The sequence below is a fragment of the Staurois parvus genome, unplaced genomic scaffold (assembly GCF_062004578.1).
Source record: "Staurois parvus isolate SC_StPar_1 unplaced genomic scaffold, SC_StPar_1.0 ptg000203l, whole genome shotgun sequence".
Classification (NCBI taxonomy): Eukaryota; Metazoa; Chordata; class Amphibia; order Anura; family Ranidae; genus Staurois; species Staurois parvus.
In genome coordinates this window covers 808648-820696 of record NW_028317999.1, presented here as the reverse complement: position 1 = coordinate 820696, position 12049 = coordinate 808648, and the positions used below count along the sequence as shown (strand labels likewise).

At 41.3% G+C, this 12049-nt stretch overlaps 1 protein-coding gene across 26 annotated transcripts in view; it reads left to right on the top strand.

Annotated features, from left to right (window-relative positions):
* Positions 1 to 12049, top strand: part of DTNA (dystrobrevin alpha) — a 339219-nt gene that overhangs the window by 92021 nt on the left and 235149 nt on the right. For 6 of the 26 annotated variants that reach the window (XM_089678346.1, XM_089678344.1, XM_089678342.1 and 3 more), the window contains exon 1: positions 11057 to 11269. The exons of 4 other annotated variants lie outside the window; for them this stretch is intronic. In XM_089678346.1, the coding sequence (XP_089534472.1) occupies positions 11253 to 11269 (17 nt within the window). In that variant the 5' untranslated portion in view covers positions 11057 to 11252. Of the gene's footprint in view, positions 1 to 10726; positions 10762 to 10991; positions 11014 to 11053; positions 11270 to 12049 lie in introns of those variants that run through there. 16 more of the 26 variants (XM_089678330.1, XM_089678333.1, XM_089678328.1 and 13 more) reach the window with 6 other exon arrangements.

The window sequence follows — 12049 nt, the reverse complement described above, 5'->3', positions numbered from 1 at the left end:
TACTTCTCTTACCATGTTTGGTTGCCCATGCAAAATGAATTAGCTGCCTTATCACAGTGTGCAAAATACAGTACAATGGATATCATATCTATTCACTAGAGATTATGTACAATAATATTTTAGATATTCACAACACCAAAGCTAGAAAAAAAAAATCTGTTGGCTCATGCTGCAGTTTTATGCCCATATGGTGGTGTGCTCACCTTACATTGCGCCTAGATATTGTCTTCTGTAAATACTTCACATTGATTTTCTTCCTTTCCATTATGTTTCAGCTCTTGGAGAATGTCACAGTAAAAAACACTCGACAGCTGTATCGATACAAGGCTTGAGGGATGAAAAGAATTCATTTTATAGCTTGAACTGTTTATATTTTGCAATTTTCCTAGCAGTGTATAGGGAAGAAAAATGACTTTGAGACAAATGAACTACTGTACACATAGTAGGGAATGATCATTGTGGATTTCAGCAATAATATGAAGCTTATACACCTGTTAGCTTGATATCTACAAACATGGGATCTAAAAATCCCAAAATGATTTGTAATTTTTTATATTGGAGTTTAAATGTGATGTAAAATACCTAATCAGAGGGTGGAGAGGGGAATGAACAACATCTTTCTGATTTTATATTGCTGTCAGTGTCCCTGCTGGGGAGTTTCACCCCAGTATTTGTCCTGGCGATAGTTATCACACAGACAGAAAGTAAGGGAAAAATCAATTTTGAGTTGTCACCAGCAAAGTGGGAGACCTGTTCTGGTGACGACTGTCTAAAATATAAATGTCACTCACTTCCGGGAGTTTTCTTCTCATTTCCTGTTGCGTCTCCAACATAAGGCCCGGTTCAGACATATGCGTGTTGCAGTCTGCTGCAGAAAAAAAAGTATCAGACCCTTTCCAAAAATGCAACAGTTGAAAACGCATAGATGTGAACGTGTCCCAAAGGGAACCATTTTAAATGAACTGTAATGAGTTTCTGTAAAACACAAAAAGCACTAAAAAACGCATAGGTGTGGACCAGGTCTCAGTGAAGTGAAATCTCTCTGCAGTACACAAACAGCAAAAGGTATAAGACCCTTCTCTACTCTAGCCAAAAGTAACAAAACAAAGTTGCAGCTGTATATACATTTTAAAATATCATTCAAATAATTATGATTCAGAAAAATAACCTCTACATGAGTTTCAAAAGAAATCTTTTAGATGTAATTTCCCCTGCAAAATCAAATTCATGGTATCAGAAGGTTCAGTTTCTCTTACCCATTGAATGTTAAACCAGTGGGTATAATCTAAATCAGAGGGTATAATTTTTGCCACATCTGCAAAGCAAAGCACCACGCCCCAGCTGCTTCTACATGGTAAACTGGTCGCTGCCCGCGACTGGGTTGCATCTAGTCCTGCAGCAATCATAGTCCTGCAGCAATCATAGGAAAATGTGATGGCAGCAGGTCACTTTTTCCTTTAGTACAATACACATAGGAGGTTGTGTGACCAGAACCAGTTTGCCTAGTCGCATAAAATTGACCAGCTATGAAATCAAGGGAATCGGGGTATATTGTAGGTCAAAATACGCATTACAAAAATGCATTTTAAAAACACAAGACCAGCTTTATGACTTGCTAAGGAAGCACCTTTATAATTATAATATAATCCTCCTGGCTGGGGATCAGTTTGAACCCTTTCCAGTTAGCAACAAGTGTAAAATGTTTACTGGAATTTCTTATTAAAAGGCCCAGCATGCACCCAACCTTGTCTCCAAACTTAATGTTATGGAAGCGCCTAATATTAAATGTTAAAATTACATAAAAGATCAGATTTTATACTTTTTAATTCAAATGTATGACAAAAAAAACCATAACAAGCACCAAGTTTTTTTCTGTAATGTCTCTTTCCTAGCTCTTGAGGACCTATAATAATATCTCCTCACACCACCCACCTCTGTCACATATCTTCTTTGTGTCAGTGTGACAAACTTAGACTGTGACTACTATACGATTGCAGCTATATTTATCATGGTTTCCGGGATTCACTTTTGCTTCCACTGATCAACAAGTGCCACACATCTGATACCTAATAAAACAATATATTAAAGTTTTTTTTTACAAAAGTTTAAATAGATTTTACTTGTAGGATTTACTGAAGGGATAGAAGAACGTTCAGTTGGCAAAGTGATTGTAAAATTAAAGCTGTGTTCATCCAATCACATGCAAAAAATATCTTTTTTTTTTGTTTTGTTTTATTTTGATTTCCCGACAGATTGGGTATTCACAGTGGAACAGCACTTTATTTACTAAGCTAGGAAAACATTCACAGTCTCTAGGCATTTGGTAAACCAACCCCATTGCAGCATTTGTTTTTTTTTAAATATTTTTAAAAAAATTGAATACCTGTTTACCCCCTAATGCACTCTGTGGTTCCTCCTGGCATGTTGACCATCCTGTATTAACATAGGAGCCAGTTGGAGGAACCACAACATACAACAGGGAAGCAGGTGTTCTACCTTCTAGGAAGTCCAGGGAGTGGCCAGGGAGCAGCAAGGTAGAGGATTTTTAATGCACATCTGATGAAAAGTATTAGTCTGTAAAAAATCGAGTGATCAAGACCATGCACGCTCAAGAAGCAAAAGAATACAATACATTGCATCATCATGGGAAGTTGTATTCTGTCTTACGAGAATTTTCGTAACTCTAGTAATCTATTTGTTTTTGATATGAGACTAGCATGCAAAATCAAAGCAGACGATCATTCGTCTGATATTCTCATCATGTGTACAAGACTTGAGTATATCGCCCCTTATTTACAGGATTTTCTTTCTGAACAAGCTACCCTGTAAAAGGATGGCTTAAATCAGCTGGATCTTTTTGAAGACCAATTGGGTCAAATACAAGGCTAATATTTAAAAGTAAAATTCAATTTATTGCCTTTTGGTCTTTATCTTTACACTTCTATGTATATGTGTTCTCTCACAATATATGGGTCTATGAGTGCAATTATGGTACAAACAGCCTTGTTTTTTCTCGGGCAACATGACCAGTGAAGACTCCTTGTCCAACTGTATAGTTGAAAGAAACTAACCAGTCTCCAATTACCTCTTACTGCAACCATTTCCCCCATCCAGTCCTGCTAGTACCAAAGTCAAGATACTGAAAACCTGGACATAAGGAATAGGGTGGTAACTGTAAGGCTTTCTATATTGCACTGATCCTTCAGAAGACCTGATTTCTATAGTCCCTTCTAATGTTTTAAATGAGTTGTGGTTGTCAAGATAAGGGGAAGCACCAACCCTCCTGTATGGGGCCTGGGCCCCATAAGTTCAACAGCGGTACCAGGCAGCAGCCGCCGTGTGCACGGGTTGTGTGAGGAACCAATCCCCCTTTGACCCACCTGAGTGCAGCAGGCTTTTATGCCTTTCCCTCCCTCAGGCTTTTAGCTGCTGCAGGGAGAGCCAAAGGGGGATCAGTTCCAGCAATTGTGCCCTCCCCACCATGTCTGTCCACTCGCTGTGTCCAATATGACATGAATGGGACTGTCTGCACGGCCATGCATGGAACATATGCGCATCCCCATGCAGGTAAATGGGTGTATGCTGTAGTACTCCTGTGTGAACGGGGCCCTGAGGGCTTATTCAGATGCTCTGGGCACAAGGATGAGTGGTTTGTGCATGCAACTGTCAGTTACTCTATGGGGATGCAGCAGCTAAATGAACATAGCCACGGGTCCTAATTGGTGCAGGTGTGGGTGAGCTGCCACCAAATGCACGCTGTCTGTGTTCAGGGCTGTTAGGAGCTCCAGGATTTCTAAAAGCAGCCATAGTGGTCGGTAAGATCCTTTTGTCCAAAAATGGAAATGTTTTTAGGATTTTCTGTATTCTAAATGGTCTGCCGGATTCCTTTTATATGTGTTGTAACCAATAAAACGTAACAACAAAATATAGTGCTTGTGAAATTTGGCAGAAACTATAGGTCTCATTTAATTCGGGGACCTCTGTTCCTTCTGATTCACTTCCATAATACACAACTAGTTTAGACTTCAGATACACCAAGTAACGTCATGCTGTCAGTAGAGGAAAACCTTGGCAACTCTTTCTATTATGTCTGGCACCATAATGCAGAAGATAACCAAGAAGGAATTTGAAGTTGGTTAATAAGTTAATCAAAATTGTTTTCAATAATGATTTAGAATTGTATTACTATGACAACTAATAACTGATTATCTATATGTTTGTTCCCATATCCTGCATTTAAATCCTTTCATGGTAGCCAATCGGCTTCTACCTTCAGCTTGTTCAATTATGCTTTGATAATAAAACCTGGAAGCTGGTTTCTGTGCAGAGCTGCACCAGTTTTAGTAAACCCCTAAGTGACCATCCTGTAAGCAAAGCAGTGACCCTAATTCACTAAAGTAGTATTAGAGTATTTTCACTTCCAAGTGAATTTTCACATATCCTTTTGAATGAAATGAAACAAAGTAAAAATTCACTTTGCAAAGAACACCCTGTCATATTTGAGGACAATTTAATTTGAATACATGAATGAATACAGTTAACACAATTCCAGCTCATTTACTAAGCTAAGTGATTTTTTTTTCAAAGTTGTTGTAAAGTTGTGCTACATTCAATCATCCAATCATGTGCAAGCAAAAATACAGCTTTTAAAAAAATTATCTTTACATATCACTTCGTTTCACCTCATTAACCAAGATACCGTATTTTTTGCTCCATAAGACGCACTTTTTTCCCCCCAAAAAGGGGGGGAAAATGTCAGTGCGTCTTATGGAGCGAATATAAAGCGGCTGGTCCGGTATTTCTGCCGCCACCATGTCAGAACACCGGGCCGGCCGCTCAGCTGTTCTCTCCTGCAGGGCCTTACCTGCTCCTCGCTCCAGCGCTGCACAGTCTTCCCGCACTGGCTTCTGTGACAGCCGGGTGCCCACTGCGCATGTCTGACACATGACAGGTCCCAGAAGGCTCTGGGCCATTCACAAAGCGCAGCGCTTCTCGCGCATGCGCAGTGGGCACCCGGCTGTCAAATTCAGGTACCCGCTCCCCCTCCCTCCCCAAAGGTCAGCAGTCTCTGGTCATTCCCTGCACTGTCTGCAGTCTCTGGTCATTCCCTGCACTGTCTACAGTCTCTGGTCATTCCCTGCACTGTGTCCGCAGTCTCTGGTCATCTCCTTCACTGTGTCCGCAGTCTCTGGTCATCTCCTGGACTGTGTCCGCAGTCTCTGGTCATCTCTTGTACTGTGTCCGCAGTCTCTGGTCATCTCCTGTACTGTGTCCGCAGTCTCTTGGTCATCTCCTGTACTGTGTCCGCAGTCTCTGGTCACCTCCTGCACTGTGTCCGCAGTCTCTGGTCACCTCCTGTACTTTGTCCGCAGTCTCTGGTCATCACCTGTACTGTGCCTGCAGTCCATTGGTTCAGAATATTTTTTTTTCTTGTTTTTCGCCTCTAAAACCTATGTGCGTCTTATGGTCAGGTGCGTCTTTATGGAGCTAAAAAGACGGTAATTGAAAATTCACTTTGCAAAATAAAAGTCACTTTGAAAGTCAAAATTCTCTACTCCTTTAGTAAACCAACTTCACCCATCCTTGTGGGAAGGTTCCCAGGTGTTCAGTCCTTGGAATTAGCACACCCTGCAAACTCCAGGGGCAAGAATCTGTGGATTCCTGCAGCTGGAATGACAGGTGTGTGCAAAGCACTGAGCCTGCTAAGCCCATACAATGCAATGACAGACTGACTTCAGCCACAGCTATTTGTGACTGTTCACAATTAGGTCCTACCTAATTTAGCCACTCTATTTGTATCCAATCAATCAGGCCCTTGCACTACATAATTGTTGGTAGATCTAAATATGATTGTATAATCTGATTGTAATTTGTATGGCAAGCTTTTGACATTTTCCACATTTTGTCATGTTACAACCAAAAACGTAAATGTATTTTATTGGGATTTTATATGAGAGACCAACACAAAGTGGCACATAATTGTGAAGTGGAAGGAAAATGATAAATGGTTTTCAAAATTTATTTTATTTTTATATATAAATTTTTTACAAATAAATATCTGAAAAGTGTGTTGTGCATTTGTATTCAGCCCCCTTTACTCCTATACCCTTATCTAAAATCTAGAGAAAGCGATTGCCTTCAGAAGTCACCGAATTACTAATTAGAGTCCACCTGTGTGTAATTTAAGCTCAGTATAAATACAGCTGTTCTGTGAAGCCCTCAGAGGTTTGTTAGAGAGCATTAGTGAACAAACAGCATCATGAAGGCCAAGTAAGACATCAGACAGTTTAGGGATAAAGTTGTGGAGAAGTTTAAAGCAGGGTTAGGTTATAAAAAATATATCCCAAGCTTTGAACATCTCACGGAGCACTGTTCAATCCATCATCTGGTCAGGTGAAACCAAAATTGAACTTTTTGGCCTAAAACCAAACGCTACGTGTGGTGGAAAACTAACACTGCACATCACCCTGAACACACCATTCCCACCATGAAACATGGTGGTGGCAGCATCATGTTGTGGGGATGCTTTTCTTCAACAGGGACATGAAAGCTGGTCAGAGTTGATGGGAATATGGATGGAGCCAAATACAGGGCAGTATTTGGTCTTAGTAGAAAACCTGTTAAGATTCTGCAAAAGACTTGAGACGGGGCGGAGGTCCACAATCCAGCAGGACAAAGACCCTAAACATACAGCCAGAGCTACAATGGAATGGTTTAGATCAAAGCATATTCATGTGTTAGAATAGCCCAGTCAAAGTCCAGACCTAAATCTAATTGAGAATCTGTGGCAAGACTTGAAAATTGCTGTTCACAGACGCTCTCCATCCAATGTGACAGAGCTTGAGCTATTTTGCAAAAAAGAATGGACAACAATGTCCCTCTCTAGATGTGCAGCTGTAATTGCATCAAAAGGTGATTCTACAAAATATTGACTCGGGGGGGGGGGGGGGGGGGGGGGCTGAACTGAATACAAATGCACGCCACACTTTTCACATATTTATTTGTAAAGGCTTTTGAAAACCATTTATCATTTTCCTTCCACTTCACAATTATGTGCCACTTTGTGTTGGTCTGTCACATACAATCGCAGTAAAATATATTTACATTTTTGGTTGTAACATGACAAAATGTGGAAAATGTCAAGGGGTTTGAATACTTTTTCAAGGCACTGTATATGTCTCATGCTGCATAATAGAGGTTGGTATGTTCAAGGTTGCAGATAACAGATTTAGTGGTGCACAGTCAGTTGCTATTCCCTTAAATTTATTAGGTACATTTTTATCACACTGTTTCTATTGCTATATAGGTCAGTAATTTGTTCACGTAGTACTGTACTAGTAAACATATTGGGGCTTCTTTTAGTGCACATTTATGGAGGAAAGTAAAAGCAGTCAGCTAATGGTTACTGCTATGCAGCAAGCACTATAGCCTCATGCTCACAGACTTTTTTTGTTTTCTTTTTTTTTTAATCCCTGAACACAGCCCTATTTCAGGCTATCTTTGTATACACATATGCACATTGTGGCTTTTAGATTTTTTTTATTCTTTTAGCAGCATTTAAGGGCATAAAAATGCCCCAAACATGCATTTGGAAAGGAGCTTTCCGGAATAATTTCCACACATAACACGCACAAACGTGTATAACTGCATGTGTATGCATATGAACTCATTCTAGGGGTTAAAATACATGAATGTCCTCTAAACACCTTACACCATGTATGTTGTAATTACGCTCCAGAACGAACATTTTTTTTTTTGTCCTGTCAACTCTGGGCAGAAAGATTGACGGTAGATGAGAGTATTTAAAGTGATACTAAATGCAAATTATCTTTTTTTTATTTATTTTTGCTTTAAAATAATAAAAAAATTATACTTATCTGCACACAAATGCATACAACGGTCCCATACCTCCTCTTCTGGAATCCCCTCCGGTGCTCTCTACTCCTCCTTCCTCTAGGTGCCACCTTATCAGTGGCGTCCCTGGGCAGGTGCTGGGTGTGCGTGTCGCACCGGGTGACAACTATCGCACGGTGTGACACCGGACCCTCTCCACGAAAAGAAAAGTTTTAAAGCAAGCCGATGATCCCTGCAAGATGGATCGGATCTGCGGATTGAGCAGAGTCCGATCCATTATGCTCCCCATCTTGCGGGGATCGTCGGCTTGTATTAAAACTTTCCTTTTCGTGGAGCTCATGGAGAGATCAGTTAACCCCATATAGGTTGCAAGCCAACGATCCCCGCAGGATCCATTATTATTATATGGTATTTATATATAGCGCCAACAGTTCGCTCAGCGCTGTACATTACAGTGGGGGACAATACATGAGACAGTACAATAACAATACAGTGCAATACACGAGCGGTTCGAGGGCCCTGCTCCTTGGAGCTTACAATCTAGGAGGGAGGGGATAGTGGTACGAGAGGAAAAGCTGTGGGGGATGGAGTGGTAGGAAGAGTGGAGGAGATCGGCAGTTAGCAGAGGGTGGGGTAGGCTTACCTGAAGAGGTGGGTTGTTAGGGTTCGCCTAAAGGAGAGTGGGTGATAGTCTGATGGATTGGGGTAGGGAGATCCAAAGGATGGGTGATGCCCTGGAGAAGTCCTGGAGGCAGGCATGGGAGGAGGAGATCAGGGAAATAGAGAGAAGGAGATCTTGTGAAGAGCAGAGAGTGCGTTTTGGGTGGTATTCGGATATTAGGTCGGTGATGTAGTTTGGGGCAGTATGATGGATAGCTTTGTACGTCAGTGTTAGCAGTTTGAATTTGATCCGTTGGGCATTCGGAAGCCAGTGAAGGGATTGGCAGAGGGGGTGGTGGAAACGGAGCGGTTGGTAAGGTGGATGAGTCTGGCCACCGTATTCAGGATCGACTGAAATGGGGATAGCCTGTTGTGAGGCAGGCCAGTGAGGAGGGAGTTGCAGTAATCAAGTCGTGATATGATGAGGGAATGGATGAGCTGCTTAGTTATGCCCATTATGCTCAATCCGCAGATCTGATCCATCCTGCAGGGATCATCGGAGGGGTGACACCAAGTGTTACTGCACCAGGTGATGCCAACCCTAGGGACGTCCCTGCCCCTTATCAAACCATGTGCTAAGGGGCCATATGTGTGTGCGTTTTCTCACCCTGGACTGTGTGCATCCATAGACACAGACAGTGTTCAGTAAGCCACTCCCTCCTCACAGGAATTTGGGTGGCAGCAGCAGGAGTCTATGGTTCCCACTTCTGCCTGTGTATCCTGTGAAACCAGGAAGTGGAGGAGCAGTGCTGTAGACTGAGCAGCTGGATCAGTGATAACACTCTGGTAACTATTGAGAGGCTGGGGGGGGAAGACGCTGAAGATTTTTTTAACCTTAAGCCATAGAATGCATTAGGGCAAAAAAACATTTTGACTTTACAGCCACTTTAATATGCCCCTGTGCACGCATCTTAAACTTGGTTATGCACAGGTGGAATTTCATTTGCAAAAAATTTGATTTTGGAACAATCAATCAATTTCTACAATAGTTAATAGGGTCAAATAGACAACCAATTTTGACTGTAGTAGCAAAAAAAATAAAAGCACAGAACAGATAATTTTTCTTATATCAACAAAATTAAAACCAAGAATGTGGTTATGGAATTAAAAAATCGAATTTCTTCATAAATTTGGTCCAAAAGGTATGATTCTACATTTTGATTAAAAAAATCCAAATAAGTGTATATTGATTGGTTTGCATGAAAGTTGTAGCGCTTACAAACTATGGTGTATATAAACTGCAATTTTTTTTTCTTTTTTACTAATGGCGGTGATCAGTGACTTATTGCGGTACTGTGTTGTGCAGCGGGCAATCTAACACTGACTCTGGTTGGATCGAACTGCCACCGATATCACCAATGACATTTTTAATGCTGTGATCAGTGAAAATACTATACACTGTCACTGTACTAATGACACTGGCTGGGCAGGGGTTAACATCTAGGGCAATCAAGGGGTTAAATGTGTGCCTAACTGTGTAATATTTGTAAAGTGTGCTGCTTTTTACTAATCTAGTTTCTCATCCGTGCTTTGCAGGGATGAGCAACAGAGAGGTTGTTCCCTCTGTACAGAGTTCTGTGTTGATTGTCAACACAGAGCTCTGGGATGTGATTGGACACAGCTGTTCAGCAGATCTTGGCTGTGAATTATTGGCCAGGACTTGCTGTACAATCACAGCTGGTGCCAGCGGTGGGATGCACATGTGCGCCTCCAAACCCAGAAGTGGGCAGCGATGTACGGGTTTGTTGCTTTGCCTGTGTGTGCTGCCTGTCCGCAGTACGGTGTGCGGGCGGTCTGCAAGTGGTTATTATTAGTAGGGGTTCCCTGAGACCTGACAATTATTTGAAGGGTTCCTCTGTGTTAAAAAGGTTGAGAATGGCTGGCTGAGAAACTGGTAAAGACGTTTGGATTTGAAACCTGGCTGCAACAGAATTGCGAATTGTTTGGCAGGCGAGGCAGTTCACAAATATGTATTTCATTCGAGTGCTTTGTGATTTGCCGACACCGTTAAAAATAAATTTAAAGCAATAATCCAACATGGCCTATTTATTGTGTTTAATTCTTCTATTTATAGTGCAGAGCGTTAACACTTTAATAAATCAGGCACACAAAGCTGCACTATGGTTCACTGGCATTCCTTTCTGCCATTGCTTAGTTTCGCTGGAACTTTATGGCATTACAGACAGAGGCCACTGTTCATGCTTGGTAACCGGCAATCCATAGGAATTAGCAGCACTGCTGAGCTCTGTAAGTATATTGCTGCCCGGAGCCTTCACAACAGAACCGAATAATCCTACTTTCTCTTCCAGGTCTACCTCTGACAATCCAGGAAAGCTCCTCTTTCATCCTCCCAAGATAGGCTGGAGACAGCTGAACGATTATTTTGCTAGATATCCAGGAGAAGACAGGGCGAAGTGGGGGAGGGAGGAGAGGGGAATGCACATTGCGGCTTTGTGATTGGTGGCCTCTGCAAAGGCATCTGTCTTCAGAACTACACTGGTATGTGAAACCAAATCACTGGCAAGTTAAAGATAGACACAGAATATTCAACATCCCAAGCCAAAATCTAAGTCTAAATCCAATGATTGCCCGCCTCGGTGTCGGCGCTCAGGCTGCTTTTTGGTTCTGTCACTATTCTCACAGTTTTATGTATGTTTCTTCCTGGTGTGGAGGTCTCTGTGTTAGTTCCAGATTGCATTATCATTTGTAGGAGTGGTGGAAATCGCTGATCTTTAGACATGGTCCAAACTATGGGGTAAGTTACCGATTCATTGTTTCTGCTGTCTGCTGTGCTTGGTGTGTAGGTCGGAGTCTGATGGAGGTATGCACTAAGATAGTGAGAGTGTTTGACCTGTGGTCTCATTTTGACCAGCTGTGTCCAGTACAGGACATCTACATATAGCAGGTGCATGGAGTCTGTGCAGTATAGAGATACGACTTTTGAGTATTTTGTGGTATGAGCTAGATGTTTTTGTTAATATTTTTCACTTTTTAGTGCTAGTAATTATACTCATTTAATCTTGCTGATGTAAAGTCCTGAGTAATAGCTGTATCTACAATTCTGTCAGATTGTGTAAATATCTGTTGTATTTAAATTGTTCCATTTAGCAATTATTATTTTATAACAACAAAACCATTTTATTCCAAATGTATTTATTTGTTGTTGTAATTGTTGTTCATCAGACATTTTTGTACTGATTTGTATACAGACCATTACTTTCAATAGGCTTGCACACATAGGCATGTAAATATCGTGACACTAGCACCAAGTTTAGGTCAGTTATAAAGAAAAAAATTCTGGGTTACTGCTCAGTATTTTTATATGCAAATATGTGTGTAAATCATACCTTCTCCTTGAATAGTAGACAATATTTGACATTGTGGGAGCTGGAAGAATTTTTTACGTCCACATGTTATGGACCATACTTGTGTTTTTTGTGCAGACTTTCTGCCAAGAAGATCCAGTGTTCATACTTCAGAACCCTAAGGCTAGGTTCACAGTGTTGATGTTGTTAGGAGGAGGTATCTGTTGTCA